Genomic DNA, 23,858 nt, shown 5'->3' with positions numbered 1-23,858 from the left:
CTTAGTCAACAATTTATATATTTCAGGACACTCAGGAAGGCCACTGCAGGGTCTGAAGAAATACACTGAAAATTGGAATTAATTTAGAGTAATTAAATGAAATTTGAAAATTAAATGATGCATTAAAACTGGCGTGTCGATGTCACATTTAAACATTTATCCACAAAGCAAACCAGTTTGATATTTTGGGCATAAAATTGGGATTATTCTTCAAAAAGGACATTCTTTGAAGTTGATACAAGTGAGAGAACCATTATGTCTTGCTTTTTGATAGTTACTTACATACCGTTCATGACATTGACATTATGAAACAGTTTGTCATTAATATGTTGTGAACTTTTATGTGAAGGTGTCCACCAACGCAGCATTTTTGTATGTAGCATTTGTTACCTGTGTAGCTACAATGTGAGATAGTGTATGCCTCAGAAATCTATTGTGCTCTTAAGACTATTAAAAATGCACAAAAGAGCCGCATGTTGCAATCAGGTGTCATCTTTATTTTGTAGTGTAGCTCATTCCTATCAGCTTGCCAAACTAGTAAAACAGTGTAAACGAGGAGCTTCCTTCAAGAGAACGCACAGTGATGTCTGCCTGTCGCTCCCCGGAGATCAAAAATGCAGTCATGTAGTTAGTATAAGCTTCACCAGCAATGAAATAATGTCATTTGGTGAAATGGTATTCTCATTAGTTGTATTCAAGTGTGCCATGAAATTTGGTATAAACATTCATAGTCCATACAGTACTTTATATCTTTTGATTACTCCACATATTTTCATGTAGCCTCACCAACAGGTCAACATTTGCACTTGTGCAACACAAGTTATCAGCTAGACTAATGTTCAAGATGTTAATAATCTGCCTAGTTGCATTTTTAGCATTCTCCTGACCTTTAAATAACAAAATCTGATATTTGATTTGATAGATTTTGCCACACAGTGGTAGCAGAGAACCCCATCGTCCACCCTATTCAGTGTCAGTGAGAGTAGACTAAATATTAGAAACACTTCAAGCAATGCAAAACAATTAAACAACAGCTTCCAAAATGCTTTAAAGCAGAAAAAAACCTACCTAACCTTTATAACCTTCATGAAGGTTTCATTGCCAGGCTTTTGTATTAGAATGCATTAATTTTAGCTAGGTGTACCTAGTTAAGTTTATAAAGTTGTTTATAGGGAACAGTTGAGGGTTTGATTACAGGGAACAGCAGAATGGGATTCACCAAGTCAATTAAACTTGTATGAAACACAGCCCGTTGTCTTCAGAATGATTAATTAGGTGGTGGGGGAGGAAAGTTTCATACCAATTCTAACATTTATCTTCCAAGCCTAACAAGATGTTCAAATAACTTTTAGCAATTCACATTAATTTATTTAAAAAAAAAAAGAGAGACAGAGAGAGGGTTGTTTTGTGGCCTACTGCTAAGTATATCACTAAATGGTGTTGCCACAGTGTTTAACTCCCTAACAGTTGCTCTGGTCTGGTGACACCTTAAATGTTTTTTTTAAGCAGAATAGATGACAGTGATTCCTTTCTCCTTGTGTCATACTCCTCTTTATTACATGCTTGGTGATTATTGTCACCATATTACTACATCACACCAATATGCAGTCACAGGCATGCACTAGTGATTCATTGAAAACTAGTCTGACCTTATTTGTAGTGGTGCTGCAGCATTTTCATGCTCAGCCAAGTTGTCCATTAATAACTCTGCATTCCAATTTAAGAGAACAATCACATTAGTGCTGGCTGTGTCCCCTGTTTGGTCAGAGTTCACAGATTCTTTGACTAGTAGTCAGTTTTGGGGTGCCGTATCATATTAGTGTGACTCATCATTTGTAAAATAATTCAATGTTTTTGAATCTGTATATATTCATATACTTTAATGATTGCTTATGGTATACATTTCAAATATATTATGCCAAAATACTAAGAATACTCTGGCTAACTTTATTTGTATTTTGAAATACCACTCTGGGGTGTTTTGTGTGATTGGATTGTAAATGGGACGCACATCAGGGAGCAACAACAGTGAGGACGTTTGCTTAATTGGGCTAAATGTCAAGTTTTTTGTTTTTAGATTTTGCTATATGTAGAAGATAATGTGATCTTTTTGTGACCTTTGTCAGTTTTAGGGTTTAATGTGTGTTTTGGACAAAGCTATTGGTTGTAAGGTTTGATTTTAAATTGTATTTTCAATGTTGCACATCTATAGATATTATCAGAGGGTTTTGAAAAATCCATGAAGAGAAAGTATCAATAATGATTAATGCTTATAAACCAGAATCAATCTCTGGAACATCATGTTCTTCATTGTTGTACTTTAAAAGTTACATTCACATACATACAATCACAATCTGATATTATTTTGTCCCTGCTCACTCTGTCATGTTAGGCCTTCCCTATAGTCCTGTTGTGTGTGTGTGTGTGGTGTCGTCACTAAACTGTGTTGAAATCATACAGATGGCTAATTTGTTGTAATCCTCAGTGCCAACGAACAGCAAAGGAAGCTTAGTGTGGTACGTGCGGCACGCCTGCAGAAAGAAGCAAAGGGACATTCTTTCTGTTGTGATTGTTTTAGCCATCCTGAGGCCGTTGGATTATGGCTGGCTGGCTGTCGCTTGTAGTGCCATTTCAGCAATGTGGGCCCTCGCGTGGGGCCTCGTTTGCAAAGAGTTACATATGCTTGAGTTGCACTTTCTTTTCTGTGTGCCTCCCCTTTCACGTTCCACTGTTTATTTCACTGAGAGGATTAACGGTGTGGCTAGTGAGTTCATTTCATCTTTTCACAGTTGCTTTGTGTTTTCCATGCACATGTGGACACTTACGTTGCACTGTATGGTGTTTCCCATATAGCTGTGAGGGGTGAAGCATGACTGCAGATTAAAAACAACGTTTAAAAAAATAAATAACAATAGTAATAACAGTCCAACAATGTAGTGAATAAAGAAAATGAAAAATAAAATTGTAAAGAAAAGTGACTATAAAAAACTCTGATACAGTAGTTAACTTATTTTACTATAGGAAATCATGGTAGAGTGATATTGCGTTCAGCTATTCAGTCTTTTTTAATTATTTTTTATTTTTCATTAATCGATTCACATAAGAATCTCAATTTGTATCTCCTACGATTCTGATCGATTCACAAAAGTCGATTTTCTAAATGTTAGTTAATAACATTGTGTTGACGGAACGAAAAAGGGAGAACTCAACTATGAGGGCAGTGCAGCACCCGGACAGTTTACAGCGCGCATACACTAGAGTTACCTTGTAGTTCATCCTCAACAAAGGCAACGGTTGCACGAATTTTTGATTTAAAGCAGACAATCTATTTCTGACCAGCTTTTTACAAGTGCGCATATGCAAAAGAAAAGAGCAAATAGGGAAACTGACCTGAACACAAGACACAGTGTGAAACGCTGTAGGGAGTAAAAACTTTCTGTTCTACATTCTTATTGAAGAACATTTCATTTTATTTTAAAATGATATCAGATGAAAACAGGGATTTCCCAGAGTTTGGTGAAGCTCTCACGGGAAATCCCCGTTTTTATCTGAGATTATGTAAAGAGGCCAACTGACCTATTATCTTTGGCTGACGTGTGCGACGGCTGCAGCACAGTGACCGTCTGGGGGAGGTCGCGGTGGGGGAGAACCCTGAATATGATGAAGTGCATGTATAATGAGATTTTGAGTATAATTGGTGTATGGTAACATAACCTGGTTACTCTCAACAATCGGGTTTAGGCATGGGATGATATGAAATTTCATGTCACGAAATAATTGCGATTAAAGATATTATCCTGATAATCATCACTAAAACATACTGGAATCACTTGACATTTTGCTTAGAAACAAATATTTTTATTGCATCATCATTTGAGTTCATTTGCCTTACTTGACGTCGGGCGTCCTGCAGTGTGAATATTGCACATCGCAACGTCAATACTGAAGCAATATATTGTGCAGCCTTAAAGCAAACAATTAAAGAATTCTTCTAAAACCAAAAGACTTTGTCAAACTCGTTTTCACCAATATCAGGGACAGCGTCTCCGCTTAGAAATCAATCAAAGATTTCATAATTGAGCTATCTGTAGCAGTGTGCTAGAGATGGCACTACGCAGAGGAAACACTGGTGGGTCAGTGGCTAGAACTGTTGCCTCACCTGTTCACCTGCTGGTATAACGAGGGTACAACACTAGAAATCTTGCTGTGTTGTCTGGGTATTTGTAATTCAGGAAAATTCAAAATGTAAACCCACATTTGTGTTAACATGGACATTTCTAAAATGACATGAATGTTCAAAATGAGAAATAATCAGATAACTGAGACTGAGTAGTGTGAGCTCACATGTCATGGGTGATTTTTGAAGCTGTACTTTGTGGTGTATTTAGTAAATGTTTGCTGGACAGGATCATGGTGTTGCCACAGTCCTGTGGATTGCTACCCATCATTTATGTGTTGGTGACTTAATGATAGAAAATGATAACTTAGGCCTCCACTGCACTTGGACAATTATATCAGTGTTCACAGTGTTCAGTGTGCAAGCATACAGCCATCAACCCTGTTATATTAAGCTATTGATACATTATTGATCATTTAACCAGTGACAAATTACTGCTGTAAATTTCCAGATGATGTTAGAAGAACTAGTTGGCAGACATACTCCACTGCATGGATCTGTGTGTGTGTGTGTGTGTTTTTTTGTTTTTTTTTTACATCACAAAACCATTAGTCAAATGTCTTTGTGGTGTCTTTAAAGAAGCTCAAACTGCATCCTTAGTTTCATTCTGTCAAGTTACACTACACATCTGCTTTAGCTTGTTCTGATGTTGAGGACACTTTGAGTTGTTTGTTTTAACGTTCTTAAACCTCTCAAAACTCACTTCACTGAAGCCAAACAGTCTTGGAATCAAATCTGAGCTTTTTGTGTTCATGATTTATGTATAACACTGCATGACTCATCACTTCATGTAGTGCTTTACCTTTGCACAAGCTAGCATTGCAGTCTTGGCTGGCTGACGGACTGTAGTAAAAGCCCTTGTACCCAGATATCCAGTGACGTTGCCTTTTGAATCAGTTCCAGGTATGAGGTGGACTTATCTGCCCATTTGACGTTTCCCTTGATTTGTTCTCTTCTTTATATGGATGAATGACCTCAAGTTTTATGATTCTTCTGATGGTGTGTCAGGCCATTCAAGATCAGTTTCCTGATTTTTTTTTTTTTTTAATTTGCACCATACCAGGAAAAATATATATTTTGAGAAAAGTGGAATTTACAGCATTGCCCTTCTTTTAACCTAATTGTTGTATTGATTTCTCCCCACAGTACATCTTCGGGGAATTCAGCCCTGATGAGATCAATCAGTTTTTTGTGACTCCACGATGTTATGTCGAGGTAAGGAATTGGATTACAAAGTAACTATAATCTCAAATATTTTAAAATGTCAATAAATAAGAACGCTAATGTGTTATTTTTACTTTGACAAATCATAATTTTATTGCGATTGACAAAAAGACAAATTGGCAGCCTCTATTGGTCAGCAATATCTTTTTTTTAAGTTTATTTTGAACATGTTAAAAGAAAAAAAAAAAATATATATCAGAGAAAACAAAACAGACAAAATCATCAGCAAACATATGTATCAAAATCCCAGTAAACAATCCAAAGAAGGTATTTCATGTCTGAAAAGGAGTGGGAAGAAGTTAAAAACTAGTCCTACCCCATTTTTTGCTTTTAACTGTAAACTTTATGATTAATATGAAAACAACTATCTGCCAACATTGTCCATGATATCAAATCAAATAAAAACCAAACATTCAAACAACACAAGAACAAATCAATCAGGTTGGAAACAACCTAATTGATTTGTTCTTTGACAGGAAGTAACAAGGTTCATTGGACATGTGGTCCAAAAATGTTTTTACAAAGGTGTCACCATGAACTGACAATGACAATGAGAATGGGAACATGGTTGCATTTACAGAGCTTGGCCTGCTTGTTGTGCTACATATCACAACCTCTTGTACTCAAGTTCTTTCATAAATTTATAATATAGCACAAAGTCAAGAGGTTGTGATATGTAGCACAGCAAAGCTCCGTAAACAGAACTGCGTTCCTGTACATGCGTAGTAGCGTCTGCCTTACACAGAACTTCTCTCTGTAGACTGAAGATGTGATCACTGTTGAACTGACTGTTGTCACAGGTTGTGAATGCAGCTCCAGGCAACTTTTTTAGGTTACAAGTACTGCATTTGTGTCAGAACTTATACCAGTTTTACAATGACGACCTGCGCTCTCCTCCGGTGCTCACTTTGTCACATGAAGTAACGGAGAAAAGTAAAGGAGAAATTAGGTGCATTTGTTTTGATGCAACAGATCTCCCCACTAATACAATTATAGCAGAATAGTTGTCACACAAATGAGATTTAAAAAAATGTTGGACCACTTAAAGATATTCAGTTATCTGCAGAAATGTCAATTAATCTGGCTGCTTTTAAGAATTTCTTTCCTTAGGAAAACATTTTGAAAAATCTTTTTAACTTCTGATTTTGCCTTTTGTCTCACAGCTTCCTCCATTCAATGACAAAGTCCCATGCGTCACTCAGTCTCCTGGTATGTACATTTCACATACACTCAATTATGTATAATTATAATGTAATGATGTGATAATGTATTTTTCAAATTCATTGGCATCAAGATACCCTACCCTCTCTTTTAGGAGCTGGCTACTCTCATTCTTTTATTTGATATTACTGTAGTTTCCCAAAGCAGGTCTTTTTAAAATATAAGATTGAAGCCCAGGCTGAGCTGACCTGATCTGCCTGGCAGGGAGATGTTTTTCATGTTATTTTTTTCTATATATTTATACATACAATGTGTATTAAACTAAAAATCCCAGTAGATTTCGACCTTCTCATTATTTTTAGGAATACGTCAGCCATTTTCATCTTTTACATTTCAAGCCACCAAGTAATAAAAAATTGATTAACAGCCACCATTCTTTAAAATGGTACCCATTTGCACATGACATTGCCTTACCCTGATTTGTATTGATTATTTAGGAAGTTACTGCACTCCTGCTGTACCTTATATTATGGAGTCTATGGGACTGCAGGTTTGCGGTGAGTTGAGGAGTCCGACACCCTGTGGCTTGACTAGCTGTTGTACGTTTGCTGTAAACTCAAAATCCAGGTTTCAAAAACTGGTGGCTTTCTAAACCTTGCGCCTGTATTCTTTCTCTTGCCTGTTGGTAAAATCTGTAGAGCTTTGCATGCTCAAGATACTGTTAAGTATCTTATCCTCTCTTGCATATAATGCATTTTCACCACTGCAGGGCTCCAGATTGACTTAAAATCAGATTGGACTTTTGTATGATTTAACAATCACAGCTTATTTACTAAGGGCATAGTGATGGTTTTATGTGGTTGCTAACATGTGTGAACCTATTTAGCCTTACCTGGTTAAGGTTTTTCTGCTGAATGCATTCTACAGTTATGAAGTGTGATCTCAGTAACACTAACAGAGGACTTTTCTAATCCCAGTAGAGGAGGTAACAGCTGTCTTCATACCCTCTTAACCCTTGCAGAATATCAGGATTGACAATTTGGGTGACCAGTCAATTTGTGTCATGATAAAAGCCACTTGGATGATTTTTCTGATTAGCATTTACTAATGTTTCCTGTTTTGTTCACTTTTTCACCTTTTGCGCCTCACACTGCATAATCATTTACTATTTAAGCTGCCATGCAACACATTTTAACCAAAATGATGTACATTTGTTTTGTAATGGTGACATACATGTGTTTGTTGTACATTGTTCTATATTGCTGAAGCTGTTTTGACACTTGAAAATGCTAATCTAAAAAGTACTCTGTTTTCCAGAAATGATGCATTTTGATGTAGGCTACATCATTCATGTGCAGTCCATTGTGAAGTATCCAGACCATTTCACTTTTGGCACATCTCAAAAATTTTTAAGTTGTTGAAATGCATTCCACTTTCATTTCAGGGCATACAAATGATAAAAACACAACTGAGGACATTTGTGAATGTATGAAATTGAAATGACAACTGAGTTTGTGTAAATAAGCAGCTAGCTTCATTTGGGATAAAATACCACACCAGCAAACAGCAACATTAAAAAAAAAACTTATGTTAATTAGATGTCTCCATAAGAATACATAAACTTAATGGAATATATGGTTCATTTACAGTTAGTCTAGTCATTTTATGGATGACCTCAAATCAGAAAATATCAGTTGTCACCTTGCCATAACAATTTAAAAAAATGCAGTTTGCAAATATTTGAAACATCAACAACTGGACTCAGTCATCTATAAAAGAATGTTGTATAAAACTTCATTGACGTTTGAAGGTGGGTTGTATCATACAGAGAGGTGTAAGGCAGGCATGTTATGTCTTCTAGTATATCATCTTTTATCATGTTCTTTGAATTGTTTCCACACTAAATTCCATCACTTCATTCTATGATTTCTGATTATTTAAATCTATGTAAGCCTACCTCTTAAGTTTTTTTTACACATTTTTTTATAGTGAAGGGTTACAATAAACCCCTTGTGCTTTGTTACTGTCTTACCGCTCTTGTCAAGCGACCTGGTCTCTTTTTTTGTAAAGGCAAATTCGGCACAACTTACAAAACAGAACTCAATGCAAACTAAATATGAAATCTCAGTAACTTTTAAGAAATGTTGAATGTTTTGCTTCTGTGGCAGTTTAGCCTAAAAGGTGTAAAGTGGTGGGCTGCTTGTGCAAAACAGTGTTTGGTATGATATTATACATTCAAATTTATTTTTATACATAAATAAATTTACAACAACTCACTCAGTCTGGCAATATGATTGCTAGCTACTGTTGAGAGTATGTCATAGAATATGTAGCTTGTAGACTTTATTGTCTCTTTGTGCCTAATAGGAAATGTTAGATGGTGAATCATCCTACTTAGGAATGTGGGTTTAGTCAAGCATAGACACAACAATAGTTGTTGGAGCTAAAAATAGGTCTAGCAGATTTTTCTCTTTTTATTGGTATGTCAGATTCAGTCCGAACTCCCAAAACCCCTTTTGGGTGATGGTTTACTTGTTTAGAAATACAGTTTTTATATCAAACTCTGAAGGGCATCTTGTAAAACAAAACAGTGTTTGTTTTTTATATTTAGGCTTTAGGCTGTATTTGAGGACAAAACTTGTTGTTTCTAATTCATTTATGTGTCATGTTACCCGCAGCAGAAGACTATCAACGCATTGAGTTTGGCGTTGATGAGGTGATGGACTCCAAGCCTGTTGGGGTGAATGATCCTTTATACAAAGTATCGAGCACCCTCAACCCACAGGCTCCAGAGTTCATCCTGAGCTGCCAGCCAGCCCAGAAAGCCCAACAGACAGCTCCTCCAGCAGCTGATGTCCCTGATGGAGCCCACTTCAACTCGCTGGATGGCCCTGACTCGGAGGCCTCAGCCTTGGACAATCACCAGGCCTGCCAGGACATGGACGGCCTCCCTGGCAGCCTGGGACAGCGAGAGAGGAAGAAAAAGAAAAAGCGACCGCCGGGATACTACAACTACCTGGACCCGGCAACTGGCAGCAGCAACAACAACAGCAGCAGCGCAGCAGATGGGACGCCTGTGACAGCACTGGTGAACGGACATGCACTCGGTGCCCCACACCACAGTGCTGAGGATGTGGACGGTAAGGCATTGTCAGGGGCTGAACTTTCCACCCCTGGTCTTGTCTCCACGGCAACGGCTGCAGTGACAGCAGCCAAGTTTGCCCCCGCATCCACTGCCAATCAGAGGACTTGTGATAGCCCTGATGACTCTTCTTTGGACTTAACAAGTGGAGCTGCCTCTTTATCAGATGGCAACAATGCAACTTCCTCCTCTTCATCCTCCTCTCAAAGCAGAGGGATGACAGAGGGACCGAGGACTGCAGACCAGCAGCCAGATCATTTGGCTCCACAGAGCCCTGAACTTTCAGATACTCCACACAGCCCCTGCTCCAAATCACCTCTTCCTCCTTCAGCTGCTGTGGCCACCCCCTCTGTCGCCGCATCCATTACGACTACTGAACTGGAGGGAAGGGAGGTAGCAGACAGTGGGGTGGCCAATGGCCTAGCAGAGCCTGATACTCCTGTCAGTGCAGATGGACACAAAGAAGACTGTGAGAGTGGGGAACAGGCTCAGCAGGTCTCCCCAGACTCTGCTGCCCAGCCAGTAGTGACAGAGCAGGCTCATTCGCCTGTGATTCCTGCTGCACCTACTGCCAACCTCCCCAAATCCTGGGCTAGCCTGTTCCACAACTCCAAGCCTCTGCCTGGGGGCCCTCAGGCCTTTGTGGAGGTAAAGAATGTTGTGGAAGTTGTGGCTCCCTCCCCTGCTACGCCAGAGCAGCCTGAGAAAGTTGTGGAGGTCAAAGATGGCCCTGTCCATGTATCAGAAGATCCTATGGCCCCTAAACTTGCAGGTATTATAGAAAGATGTTTCTAAAAATAGCCCATTCTACCTGTTTTATATTGCTTTGCTGTAAAAAACAAAAAACATGTGCATTGCTGCTACACTCCCTTTACGTCCACTTGGTGGCAATGTTGAGACAACTGTACTGTTCTGCTCCTTCTATTTTTAAGTGAGTGTAAGCTTTTAAAACAATTGATGTTTAAGAGCAGAGCAGATAAGTGACCGTATTTCTCATTTTGCAGCCTATGATCCTTTATATGAAAATCTAAGCTGACAAGTTTGCTCATTAACACCTTACCTCTGGGAAGTGTTTAGGACATTTAACATTAATGTCCAAGAAATGAAATGAACACTAGATGGTAGTACTACATCCAGAATAGCTGTCAGATACTGAGTCATTAGTCACATTTGTGTAACCCACTTTATCTGACACCCTGTTTCCAGCTTAACACCAATATAAGTAGGCCAGGAATGCCTTGGTAGGCCCACACCCTGTTAGCAGAGGATTGTTCCCCTCACACAGCTATGTCACAGGTAGATGGACAATATTTTTTTTAGATGTTGTAAGTATTAATTTATCTCTTTAGAGTCATCTTCCTTGGGAGAAATCATGTGTTCCCTATAAATGTGATATTTCAAGAGGGACATATGTTTTGTGTGGATGTAAAATGGAGTTAAGATCCAAGTGTTTGATCCTGGTGAAGAATCTTTTGAGATTATATTTCAAGTTGTGTGTATATATCAAAGTTAAGATAGAATTTGGCCATTCAAACATTTAACTCCAGGGAGATTTTTTTAAAAAAGGTCTGAATACCCTGTTTCTTGAGGACATAATCGCCGAACACACTCACAACACAACTTTAACATTCACTTAAACTTTATCTTCTCAACCAAAAGAGAAGAAAAAGACTTCTTGAAACATCCCATTGATCAGAACAGGCTAGAAAATAAACTGAGGCCAAACACTTGTGGTTTGGCTTCAACGATCAGATGAAGTGACCACACCAGCAAGCACATTTTACTGGGATTTAAGAGGACTTCCGGTGTCAGTTATTTGAGAACTTGCAGACAGATACAAGATGCAAAGTACTTTGCTGTGCCAAGTCATTCACAGCTATGTCTTAGGCTAGGGATGTGCATTGTCAGTCTGTGGGTTGGTCTAGACTAGAACATCTCAACTATTTCATGGATTGCCATGAGCTTTTCGACAGACATTATTAGTTACCAGAGGAAATAGTTACAAGATGAATTCTGACTTTGGCTATCATCTGACTTTTCCTCGAGTGCCACCAGAAGGCTCACATTTTGGGCTTTTATTTAAAAAAAAAAATATCATCAACATTTACTGGATGGTTTGCCATGAAATTTTGTAGTGTCTAGACGATGCATACTAATGACTTTGGTGATCCTTGTGTCTTTTCCTCTAGTGCCATCATCAGGCCAAATTTGTTTTTGCCCAGTTCTTTGGGTAAAAACAAAAGCCTTGAAAACCAATGACCCATCAGCTTCAGTAAAACATTGTGTTTAGTGCTAATTAGTAAATGTTTGTGTACTAACATGCTAAACTAAGATGGTGATCATGATCATGGTATGTTAGCATTTAGCTCAAAGCACTGCTGTGTCTTTAGTACAGCCTCTCAGAGCCACTAGCATGCCTGTAGACTCTTAGTCATGTTTCCATTTGAGTTGTCTTATCTCTAGCAATTGGGCTTTAAAAAAAAAAGGAAGCAGATTGCAATATTTGAGTTGAGTCCTTTAGGATAAACCTGATAATGTTGCATGTTTTTACACATATTTGGGTTATTCTACAGTTGTCTGTCAGAAAGTTATGGAAACCTACCCGAGACCTAATTTATGTCTTTGTATCCAGTTCCACTTTAAACACAATCCTGTTAAGTCAAAAGTGAGCATTTACAGCACGCTTTCTTCTTCTAAACTGCACAGTAGTTATTAGGTGTAATTTGATGCAAAGTTTTCACATTACAGCAACGGTTTGTTCCCTTTAATGTTTAAAAATTGTTTTGTTTTTTATGCAGAAAACCTTGGGACTGTATTGTTTTAGGGTTTTTTTTTGCAGAATAGGGTTTCCTTAACCTCTTGGGTGTCAGTCAATACCGGATTGTCTAAAACACTAAACCGCTGGGATTATTCATATATATACACACATACACTTAAAAGCATCAGTGGATCATATTGATCCCCACACTGTAATAGCTTTTTTTTTCTGATGGAGAAACATGCGACATAACAAGACTGTAGACTGTGTTAGACAATGCAAGTACCAACGGAAGGAAATGTGTCCCCACTGTTTGGATTATTGTGCATTTTAGTTCCTTAGCAGTTTTTATTTGAATGTGTTTGATAGTGTTTAGTCTGTTATTGCAGTATTTAGTACAATGGAGCTCCAAGTGAACGCCGTTTTGAAATGGATCGGCACACAGCCACAACCTGTTTGTCTAGTCTATACAACAGATTGGATTGATTTGAAACAGAAAAAAATATGTGCAATAAGCCTCAGCGTTGCACCATTGGTTTACTTTTTCATTAATATGTAAGCTATTGGAACATTTGCACAAGGCATTGAACACTGGCTCAGATGGGCCAGAGATGGTCACAGGTGCATAAAATTACAAATGGAGACCATAAGCAGATCTATAATCATTAACTAAAAACTGACCATAAGTTTTGTCTGTGTGTATTTTCTGTATGTGTTAAATAACACACAGTCAACAGGGGTTTGGAAAAAAAGGTTTTCTTTTAAGTTCATAAAGGACTGTTGTGCTGTCCGTAGTGTCAGTAAGATGCATGTTTCTTTTACACAAGAAATGCTAGTGAAGTCTTCGTGGGTCAATATGACTTACTGGCCCTTTCTGGTATAAATACTCAATACTTGTTTCTCTCTTACTCTATTACCGCATTACCTTAGATTATGTTGTATAACACTGTTTTACAAAAAGTCAAGTACTGGCATGATAACTGGCTTATACTTACCACTATACTATACTGTATTAGTACATTCTATGTAAATAGAGGTTAAAGATGCACATCTTGAAAATGCTGTTGATGTATTTGTACTGTGTGATGTGATCGCCAAGTTTTTTTTTTGACAAGTTTAATCGTGTTACTGAACATTAATCACTTGTGTAAAACTATATCCACGTTACCATGGGAGCTGTGTTTGTGAATGACAGTCTCCCTTCCTAGGCGTGGTACAGCATATGCTTGCTCTCATTCAAGACAGTCTCTTGTGCTGTTGTCACAAGAGGCAGGAATGGAAGAAGGGACATTTGTATTGTTAAAATGAAAACTTGAAGGCTTGTCATATGATCTACTATGTTTATCATCATATCGGAGTGTTAATGACTGAAAGTATGCACTCAAAAATTATATTGATGTGGGTGTTCATTGTTGTATTGGCCTACCTATTTAAGAACATTGTGTCTGTTTGAATCCCCAGAACTTATTGAGAATGTGAAGTTGATACATAAACCAGTGTCTTTGCAGCCGAGAGGACTGATCAACAAGGGAAACTGGTGCTATATCAACGCTGTATCCTTTCACTCAGCTTTCCGCTTCACAGATTTATTTTTAACACCTCAGAACTGTGTTTATACATTACTCGTTGGGTTGTTTTAATGTCAGTGGAATAACTTGTTTTTACAACAGTGCCAAGCCAGAGCACAAAAGGATAGGTCAATTGGTAGATTGTATGAAGTCCCAGGCAAGCTGTTGTGCTTTTTATAAATACTGTGCCATTGTGAACTTAAATTCTTTGTGTTTTTCAGCTCTGCCTGGAAAGTTCTGTGAACGCCAGGAAAATGGCATTTTTCTTTTTAAAGAAAGCAGAAAACAGTTTAACAGTGATTAATCTTACTGTGTTTTTTGGAAACTGATGGAAAATTTGAGACCTTTCCAGCCTTCATTTTGATTGGAAAAACTTGCAAGATGAAACTCAAAATATGAAATATCTCCTAAAGACATTTTTTAATTTTACAAGCTTCTGAGTTACACCATGTGTTTCATAATGTTAGAATTCATCATTCATCATTATCATATTAAGAATATTACAGTAACTTGTTACATTGCTTTTCCTACACACGGTTTTCCTCCCTGACTCTAAACACTCAGACCCTACAGGCCCTGATTGCATGCCCTCCCATGTATCACCTGATGAAGTCTATTCCTCTGCATAATGAAACGCAGAGACCATGTACCTCCACACCCATGATAGACAACTTGTGAGTTATGTTTCTGCAAACCGCTAGTGAATTGGATATCAGTATTCTTTGTCAAAATATGTTGAGCTCATCACCCTTGTTTCTCTGACAGTGTGAGGCTGGTAAATGAGTTCAACAACATGCCTGTGCCATCTAAAGCCAAACAGCAAGGTAAGTTGTTAGAAAGCCTATCCAGACACAGTTTTATTTCATTTTCTGTCCACATAACTGATGCGCAATTTGAAATTGTGTCCACAGCTGTTGGTGATAAGGTCATGAAAGACATTCGACCTGGTGTACCTTTTGAACCGACTTACATTTATAGACTCCTCACTCTCATCAAGTCAAGTCTCTCTGAGAAGGTAGGATATGCCACCTCAGGATCTTGTAAATTACAGAATCACTGCAAAACCAGTGTCAAGGTTTTGCTTTTATTTAATGGTCACACTCTTTTAATACACTTCCACTGGAACATACGGTGCTCAAAGGGAATGTTCCTGTTTTTTCAGAAATGCACTTTTTTCAATATGTAGAACAGAATTTGACCACTCAGGTGTATAAAGGCAGTTCATGCATCACACATGCTGAATCAATCATGATTCACAGTTCTAATGAATGAAATTACGTAAACCCTAAATGAGACCGTAATCTTTTCCTGTCTGTGATTACATCAATGAACGTCTGTGTATGCACATTGATTTTGAGTCATCAGTGTTTTATTTGACAGGAGGCATTCTTAGTAGTGTGTTTTAATTGGTAATGGTGTCCTTATGCTCTGTTCTCAGGGTCGACAGGAAGATGCGGAGGAGTACCTTGGCTTCACTCTTAATGGATTGCACGAGGAGATGCTGGCATTGAAAAAACTAATCTCGCCTCAGGAAGAGAGTAAGCATGTTTACCACTTATCAAAATCATACCACAAAGCACATAAAGTCTTTATAGATGTTGGCTAATTCAGTTAATCTGTTGCATGTTATTGCCCCTCTGTGTTTTAAAGCTGAAACCCTTAACTTTCTGCATAATCAAACTGCAGCGAAGCAGACGGAAGCATTGAGCTTGTGAAGTTTTAGTAAAACTAACTTCAACCAGTTCAGTAACGGGAACGCCAGTATATTATTTACTGAAGTGATAAAGTTAGATGCCGTTTTCAACTGAACAGGCGTGAAATTTCTCAGAACAGAGTAGCAAATGTGAATGAACTACAATAAACATTTTAAACACACATCACCAAAATGAAACTTACGTACACTTTAATAACAGACATGGATCAATTTGAACCCATGGCAGTGCAAGTGTAAAATCAGCTTTACTGAGCTGACCAGTGATTGGCTGGCTTGGGTTTTTGCCAAGCTAAAGGTTAAATTATTTACATATATAAATACAGGTTAAAGATGCACATTTTGAAAATACTGTTGTTGCATTTGTATTGTCTGATGTGGATTATATAGCTACATCATGTTGAATAACGTTAAACACTGTTTAATGATATTTTTAATCATGCTTTAATGTATATCCACGTTACCATGGGAGCTGTGTTTGTGAATGACAGTCTCCCTTCCTAGGCGTGGTACAGCATGTTCTTGCTCTCGTTCAGACAGCGTCTTGTGCTGCTGTCACAAGATGCAGGAATGGAAGAAGGAACATTTGTATTGTTAAAATGAAAACTGGCTTTTTTTTGCGATCTAGAGATAGTCTACTGTTTACCACTAGAGCTGCAATGATTATTTGATTAATCAATCAGTTGATCGACAGGAAATTAATTGGCAGCTATTTTGATAATTGAATAATCATTAAGCAATTTTTCAACCAAAAATGCTGAATATTTGCTGGTTCAAGTCTCTCAAATGTGAGAATTTGTTGCATTTTTTTGGTCTTACATTACTGTAAGTTTAATATTTGAGGATTTTGGACCGTTGGTTAGACAAAATAAGACATTTGAGGATGTCACCTTGGACTCCAGGATGTTGTGATGGGTATTTTTCACCATTTTCTGATGTTTTATTGACCAAATGATTTATCGTGAAAATAATCACTAGATTAAATGATAATACACAATTATCGTTAGTTGCAGCTCTATTTCCCTTTATTATCATATCAGTGCTAATGACTGAAAGTATACACTCCAAAAATTATACTGACACAGGTTTTCATTTTTTATTGCAGTTGTTCGGGGCTACCTATTTAAGAACATTGTATCTGTTTGAATCCCCAGAACTTCTTGAGAATTGTTTAAAATGAAACTTGTATCATCTTTTTATCCGTATATCAGTTGAAATACTATTGAATTTCCTGCAAACATTAAACTGAGGTGGGATTCAGGAGAGGAGTTCATTTTCAGTGTGCTTCAAGGCAGTTTGAAGCACTTTGGTCACTGGATCTCTAAAGTTTGTTTTTTTTTACTTTCATGTTCATTGAGCAGAAGCTCCCACACCCAACGGGCCAGAGTCTCAGCCAGGTGTGGAGGAAGATGTTGCTGATAAGGAGGAAGAGGGTAGTGAGGATGAGTGGGAGCAAGTTGGCCCCCGAAACAAGACTTCCATTACTCGCCAAGCTGACTTTGTCCGCACGCCAATCACTGACATATTCGGTGGACACATCAGGTACGTTGACAGACTGTTGTGTCAGTGAATGTGGAGGGGTATTATGGGATGTTTTTTTTTTTTTTTTTTTTTTTAATTTTCATGAGCCCTGTGTATATGAAGGAATTATCATGACTTGCGGCCTGTTTTTGACCTCAGTTTATGGTGGCATCACTAATCGGTTTGCCACCAGCCATCTCCAGCTTTTATCCAACTAGCACAACAGTCCGTCAGAATAACAGCCACTGTGGACTCACTGTGGTAAGAAGTCTCGACAGTAAGACGTGGGGCACACATTCACAAACAAAGGTCTTAACTTTCAGACAAATTTGAAAGTTAAGAACCTGTGCAGGCATAGCCTACGTAAATAACATGTTCTATGAGGTTCTGGTCTGGCACAGTCCTGGTCTATACTAGTTGTACAGTGGCTCCAAGGATTATTTTCTCAGAAATGGTTGCAACCAGAGAGAAATGGAATACAGAAGTGTATGTTTACGGAGTGTGGTGTGTACGCCCACTGAGCTTGGCTATAACCCATGGCTTTTTTTGGAGGCTCTTGCAAAAGTAATTTGTTTGTCTTGGGGAATCACTCAGTGAGTTTACATGCACTTAAGTAACTGGGTTGCAGTCGATTTTCTCCTGAAAGCTGATTTCTGAACTGTCACTTAAATGAGAAACCTGGTTTCTGCAATCAGGGTAGGGGATTAAAGCAACCTGGTTTCCCCAGGTAGATTTCTCCTGGAGACGCCAATTACTCTGCCAAATATACAGGTAACCAGGTTTCTAATTGGCTTTTTACAACTATGCATGTGCATAACAAAAGACTACAGACAGGGACAGCGCAGTGCAGCTGGATGAAAGGAGAGATTGTTACATGGAGTGATGTGTCCTCATATTTAAAATAATTTAATTTGACTGAAAGTACAACAAAGTAGTCTGAACATGTCTAAATAAGTCTGTTTCCACCACTGAAAATGTGCCTGTTGTTCAGACACTTGTGCTGTGAGGAAGTGTCTGCCTGTCTCTCTCACTGCGTTCCAACAAAGACACACACACACACCCAAAAAAAAAAAGTCAGGAAGCAGCGTCTTCTATCACTAATGGAGTTAAAATCAGTTAGCCACGCTTCCAAAATAAGGTTGCCGGTAGGGGAGAAATCGGGTTACCGTTCTGCTGCATGTATACGCAGATTTGCAGTAACCAGGTTACTAAAGCGCACGCAAACACATTCCGCGATTACCCACGTAACCTAGTTTCTCAGGTTTTTACTGTGCATGTGCACAGTAAAAGACTGTGATTTTCCACAATTCAAGTTTTTTTAGTGGAACTATTCAACCATCAGGAGCAGCCAGGATGTTAGCTGCATTTTCCTTTTTAACTTTTCTGGGTCAGATGTTGCAATCAGGATATGCTTGGAATGATAAATAAAGGTCAGGTCATTTGATGATTCCAACGTCACTTGTTTAATCTTGAGGATCTACAGTATGTAATTATGTTACACTTAAAACAATTTAAAGCCATCAAGTGGTACTTCACAAATTAAGGATTGTAAAATTCAACATTTGCAATATAAAGTGTGTATTTACTCAGCAAAGTATGTTATATAAAAAAGTGATTGTTTTGGTATTTGTACTGAAAAGTATCTCACTGGCACTGTTGGTGAAATATTTTAAATTATAACCTGCCATGATGGTAGAAGGCCAAGTCTTACATGTGTTATCTGGTATTTCCTCTGGATATCTTACCCAGTGTTTTGATTCTCTGTCAGATCGGTGGTGTATCAACAGAACTCTAAGGAGTCGGCCACGCTGCAGCCCTTCTTTACCCTGCAGCTGGACATCCAATCAGAGAAGATCCGCACTGTCCAGGAGGCTCTAGAAACCTTGGTGGCACGGGAGTCGGTACAGGGCTACACTTCTAAAACCAAGCAGGAGGTATAAAAAAAGACTTTTAGGTTACATTTATCTTCAGTCACACTACCACTGGCACAATTTTTTTTAATATAAAACCCTGCTCCACTGATGTACTGCTAGTTATCTTATTGTATTTTATTATGTTTTGGAAGCTGTAAAAATGTATCTTGTGCTCAAATAAGATATATTTGATTTATTTCCATCCCTGAATTTTCTTCTCAAAGATTGTATTTGTTTCCTTGGGTCGTCACAAATACTTGTCTTAGAACGGTACAATCAGTAAAGATTAGGTTTCTATTGTACTGGAACAACTGGTACAGCTTTAAAATGGGCAATCTTTATTTTTTATCTTTATCTTTTTAACAGATAAACCTATCATTCTGGTCTTTGACTTTTGTCTCTTGCTAAAAGCCCCAAAACAGAGGGATTTATGAGTCACTGCTTTGAAGCTCTTGGGTTTCCAATAAAATGTAACCTCTTGTTCTGTGTTTGTTTTGCTCTCTCTTGTTTAGGAGCTTTTTATTGGGTTTAAGCCTACAGTTATAAATAAATGTGTGAGAGTCTTTGAAAATTGTAACAATGTTGTCTGGGACAAATCTTTCTACTACAATGTGTTCTCTCTAAATGCACATCTGTCTTTTCTTTTTGTCCTTCCTTTTTAGATTGAGATCAGTCGGAGGGTGACTCTGGAAGAGCTGCCCCCTGTGCTGGTGCTCCATCTCAAGAGATTTATTTTTGAAAAGACTGGAGGCTGCCAGAAACTGACCAAGAACATTGATTACCCCGTTGACCTGGAAATTAGCAAAGGTATGGAGTCCACCAGGTGTTCAACTTGGCCCACATAGTCTGGGGGAGGACTGATTACACTGTTACCCATGAATGGTAGAAAGTTGATGACCCAGTTCACCCACATCGACCAAAGACATCTCACTTTGAATTGAACTTTGTATTCAAGATCATTTTGTGATCATCACCAAGCATATGTACATGGGTTTGCATGCAGCAGTCACATTAACGAAGGCCATCCTATTTATATATTTTGTAAAGTCAGCTAATCGTGACAGCCTTATTGTGGGTAAGAAACATGTTTACAGGACTCCATTTCCAGTCATAAGAGCTCTTAATCTGGGTCAAGTTAGTAAATATGCATCAACAGGCTGACAGATAATTAATTCCTTGAGTTGGCCAAATGAAATGCCAGTGTTGGCACGATTTACACTCTGAAAAAGATGGTTCCCTAGAGGAAGATGAATCTTTTTGATGTTCTAAAAGACAGAGTGGTGAGTCTTTCTCTAGGGGAATGATCTGTCTGCTCAGCATGGGAGCAACACATTAAAATGACACAATATTACCGGCATAGCTATGGCAAGATAGCCGTAGACGATCTGTGAGGAATCAGGTTCAGAATGAGTCAAAAAAAAAACAATGTTGCAGAGAGATTTTTAAACCTACATAAATATTTCTTTTCACCATTTTTGCACATAAAAAAAAAAAAAATTAAATTATATTTTTGAGACTTAAAATGAAAGTGATATTCCATGTTTTAACCTTGTCAGCCAACCAAAGCTGTTAACAAAGCTGTTACCTCAGAACAATGTCCCCATCTGAGGTTCAGGCTTCTAGGCTTCATAAAAATGAGAACCCTGTGTCAGCATAAAGGCAAAATTCCCCCAAACCTGTTAATTTTTCTGCAGTGTAAATCATAAAAGTTCAGCAGCAGAACATGGTGTAAAGACATTCTGTATTTAATTATAATTTAACGGATTGCTTTAGAACGTCTTTTTCTTATCAGTGTATTTTTTAACTATGATTTCCTTTCAGATCTCTTATCCTCTGGAGTGCGGAGCAAAGTTGTGAAAGGCCAAAGAACTTACAGGCTCTTTGCAGGTATGTTTGTGTTTTGTTGCTTATGTACTTTAGTCACATTATTACATCTACTGGAGTGGGTTGTATTTTTACATATTGTCACTGTAATAGTTGTTAATTGAATATGATGTGGATCCTTCATCCACCCATAATAATGCTGCCAAGGGTACTTGCCCGTCCTCTCCTGTGTTGACAGAAGCTCTTCTGTTTGACATCAGTAGGTACTTTCAGATCGTAATAAATCAAACCTTTTTTGGAATATTTCAGTGTTTTGCTGAGTTTTCCAAGTAACACTTCATCCAGCTGGAGGAAAAGCAGTTCGTAATTAATCAGCCTCTGTTTTTCCTCTGCTTTCATTATTGCAAAATTCACAAACGAACATCATAGCTACACTGACCAATGGTTGAGGAGTGTGTTTGCTAAATAAATGAACAAAATGCCAAAACAACCAGCAATAACTGTGATTGATTTAACTGGACTTCTATCCCTCTTTTAGTCCCAGGGCTGAGTTCACTGAGTTTTTTAAAACTTCGTTAAGCTGAAGTGTTTCAAGAAAATAAATGTCACCCCCTGTGAAGTAATTAATAAAATGGAAAAGTGAAAGAATCTCTTCATGTGTCAAGTTAAACTCACAACTTTCCTCCTTTTTTTAAAAGAGTTTAGTCAGTGTTTGTATGCATTATTGTAGCTGTATTGTACAGCATTGGGTTTGTGTCAGTGTTCAGGTAGAAGTCAACAGATTTTTTAAATCAAATTCCCCACACTTACCTGATTTCCTTTTTTTCTCCGTCACTCAACTTTGCCAGTTGTCTATCACCATGGGAACAGCGCGACAGGTGGTCATTACACCACGGATGTCTTCCACATTGGTCTTAACGGCTGGCTGCGCATCGACGACCAGACGGTGAAGGTCATCAACCAGTACCAGGTGGTGAAGCAGACTGCAGAGCGCACCGCTTACCTGCTGTACTACCGCCGCGTCGACCTGCTGTAGACACACACATCACACACATCCCGACATATACGCAAGCATCCCCGAATATATTCACAAACACACAATACATACATGCTCAAAAATGCACTCGTTGACAGTACATGTACACGTGATACAAACACACACCAAACAAACGAACAGGAACACTGCCCAACTTGTTCTCTTGCAAGATTTTCCTCTTCTTCCCTCCTGTCCCTGCTTTCCTGAGAACCAGCTTTTCCAACACCCTTTTCCTTGTCTCTTGGAAGAAGAGAAACAAGCTGCATTCACGAAGATTTCCCTGTGACTGCTCTCTCTTCTCTGTGCACCACTGCTGTGTTTTTGTTTTTGTTTTGTTTTTTTTCTTTTTGTTTTACTTTAAAAGCAGCAAGGAAGGACTGTTGAATAGATGGAGGTGGGTTTGGGGTACAGGTTTAGGACCCAAGACTCACCTCTGGCTGAGCCCACAGCTTGGCTCAGATAGTGAACAGTGGACTCACACACAGGAAGAACTATCTACCACAGGCTGCAAGTGGACTGCTGGGGTAACTTCTCTTGTTTGGATTACCTTTTTTAAAGGAAATGACATAGAAATATCAGTGTTTGCCTTTTAGTAAGGAGAACTGTTGGCCTAATGAATTTGCAGCAGTTTAAAAGCATATTTGGATTTGCTCTAGTGCATTGAAAAGGCCCAGCACCAGCATTTACAAGTCTCTCCTCCCAAGGCCAGATTGTCTTTTCTGCCACCAACACCAACTCCTCTTCCTCCATTTCCTCACTTTTATGATGCTTTTAAATCTAGGTACAACTTGAGCCATCAAAAACAGGAAATGTGGTACATTAAATGAGAACTGAGCAGCTTCCTTGTTTGAGAGAACCTTGTTATGGTATCTGGGTTTAGATTTAGAAAGACTATCTAAAAAAAACAAAACATTAATGCGCTTTAGAATTTAAGTGATAACAAATAAGCTTCTGTGCACAAAGTATAAACTGATTGATGATTACAATATGACAGGCAAATACATATTTTGCAAATATTTAGACTAAAATGTAAAAAAAAAAAGAAAAAAAGATATAAAAAATAAAATCTAGCTGACTGGAAACTTGTTTGGGTCCTAAAGGACTTCGCCAGTTTTTAGACTCAGTTCTTGCACTGGAGAGATGGCAACCAATCAAGACAGATTCCACTGCAAAACCCGCCCTTGTTTACTTTGTACATTTCCTTCTCTTATCCATTCATTCATTTTTATTTTGTCTTTACTTGTTTAAAGGTTCCACCTGTGTATAGGTGGCTTATCAGTGTAGTTTTGAGCCACACCACCCATCTAACCCCCCAACTCAGCAGAAAACGGGGGCTGCCTTAGGTTCAATCTGTGATGTTTTTCCACTCAGTGTACGTGTCTAACCCTAATCAGGCGGAAACTGCAAGTTTAATGTCTGTGATGTGTTAGGGGAATGTACCTGACACCTCTGTATTTACTCTTTTGTGGCTCAGCATTGCCTCCCAGTCGAGGGAAACTGAGTGTTGAGGGGAAAGTGGGACTACATCTGTGCTAAGCTCTGCATAATGACCCCCGGACATGCGCACAAAAGGAGAGTGTTTGCTTTTGTTGAAGATATTGATTTTTGGATCATTCATTCATTGTGATGATTTTTGTTTGTTTGAGCTACTAAAAGATGTTAGTTTTTTTTTTTTTTTTCTTTTTGTCATTGATCATTTATTGGATGTCCCCATGCTCTCGCTCCCTTCAGAAATATGCTTGCATTTGAATTGGTGTTTTTGAAAAGAAATTACACAGGCTAAAGCACAACGATGAATAAAATTGAACTAGTTCTTTGCTTGA

At 38.3% G+C, this 23,858-nt stretch overlaps 1 protein-coding gene across 4 annotated transcripts in view; it reads left to right on the top strand.

The window, feature by feature from the left end:
* The window catches only part of usp10 (ubiquitin specific peptidase 10), a 26,457-nt gene extending 2,599 nt beyond the window's left edge, over positions 1–23,858 (top strand). Inside the window, exons 2-15 of one of the 4 annotated variants that reach the window (XM_067589455.1) lie at positions 5,324–5,392; positions 6,565–6,610; positions 7,060–7,119; positions 9,244–10,476; positions 13,924–14,015; positions 14,595–14,704; positions 14,796–14,854; positions 14,942–15,045; positions 15,469–15,568; positions 17,103–17,283; positions 19,031–19,196; positions 19,838–19,982; positions 20,997–21,062; positions 21,848–23,858. In XM_067589455.1, the coding sequence (XP_067445556.1) occupies positions 5,324–5,392; positions 6,565–6,610; positions 7,060–7,119; positions 9,244–10,476; positions 13,924–14,015; positions 14,595–14,704; positions 14,796–14,854; positions 14,942–15,045; positions 15,469–15,568; positions 17,103–17,283; positions 19,031–19,196; positions 19,838–19,982; positions 20,997–21,062; positions 21,848–22,035 (2,619 nt within the window). In that variant the 3' untranslated portion in view covers positions 22,036–23,858. Of the gene's footprint in view, positions 1–5,323; positions 5,393–6,564; positions 6,611–7,059; positions 7,120–9,240; positions 10,477–13,923; positions 14,016–14,594; positions 14,705–14,795; positions 14,855–14,941; positions 15,046–15,468; positions 15,569–17,102; positions 17,284–19,030; positions 19,197–19,837; positions 19,983–20,996; positions 21,063–21,847 lie in introns of all 4 variants that reach the window. The other 3 variants (XM_067589446.1, XM_067589473.1, XM_067589463.1) reach the window with 3 other exon arrangements.

This window comes from Thunnus thynnus, chromosome 1, assembly GCF_963924715.1.
Source record: "Thunnus thynnus chromosome 1, fThuThy2.1, whole genome shotgun sequence".
Lineage (NCBI taxonomy): Eukaryota > Metazoa > Chordata > Actinopteri > Scombriformes > Scombridae > Thunnus > Thunnus thynnus.
Note: the sequence above shows the minus strand (reverse complement) of the source record. Positions and strands in the feature narration are given on the sequence as shown.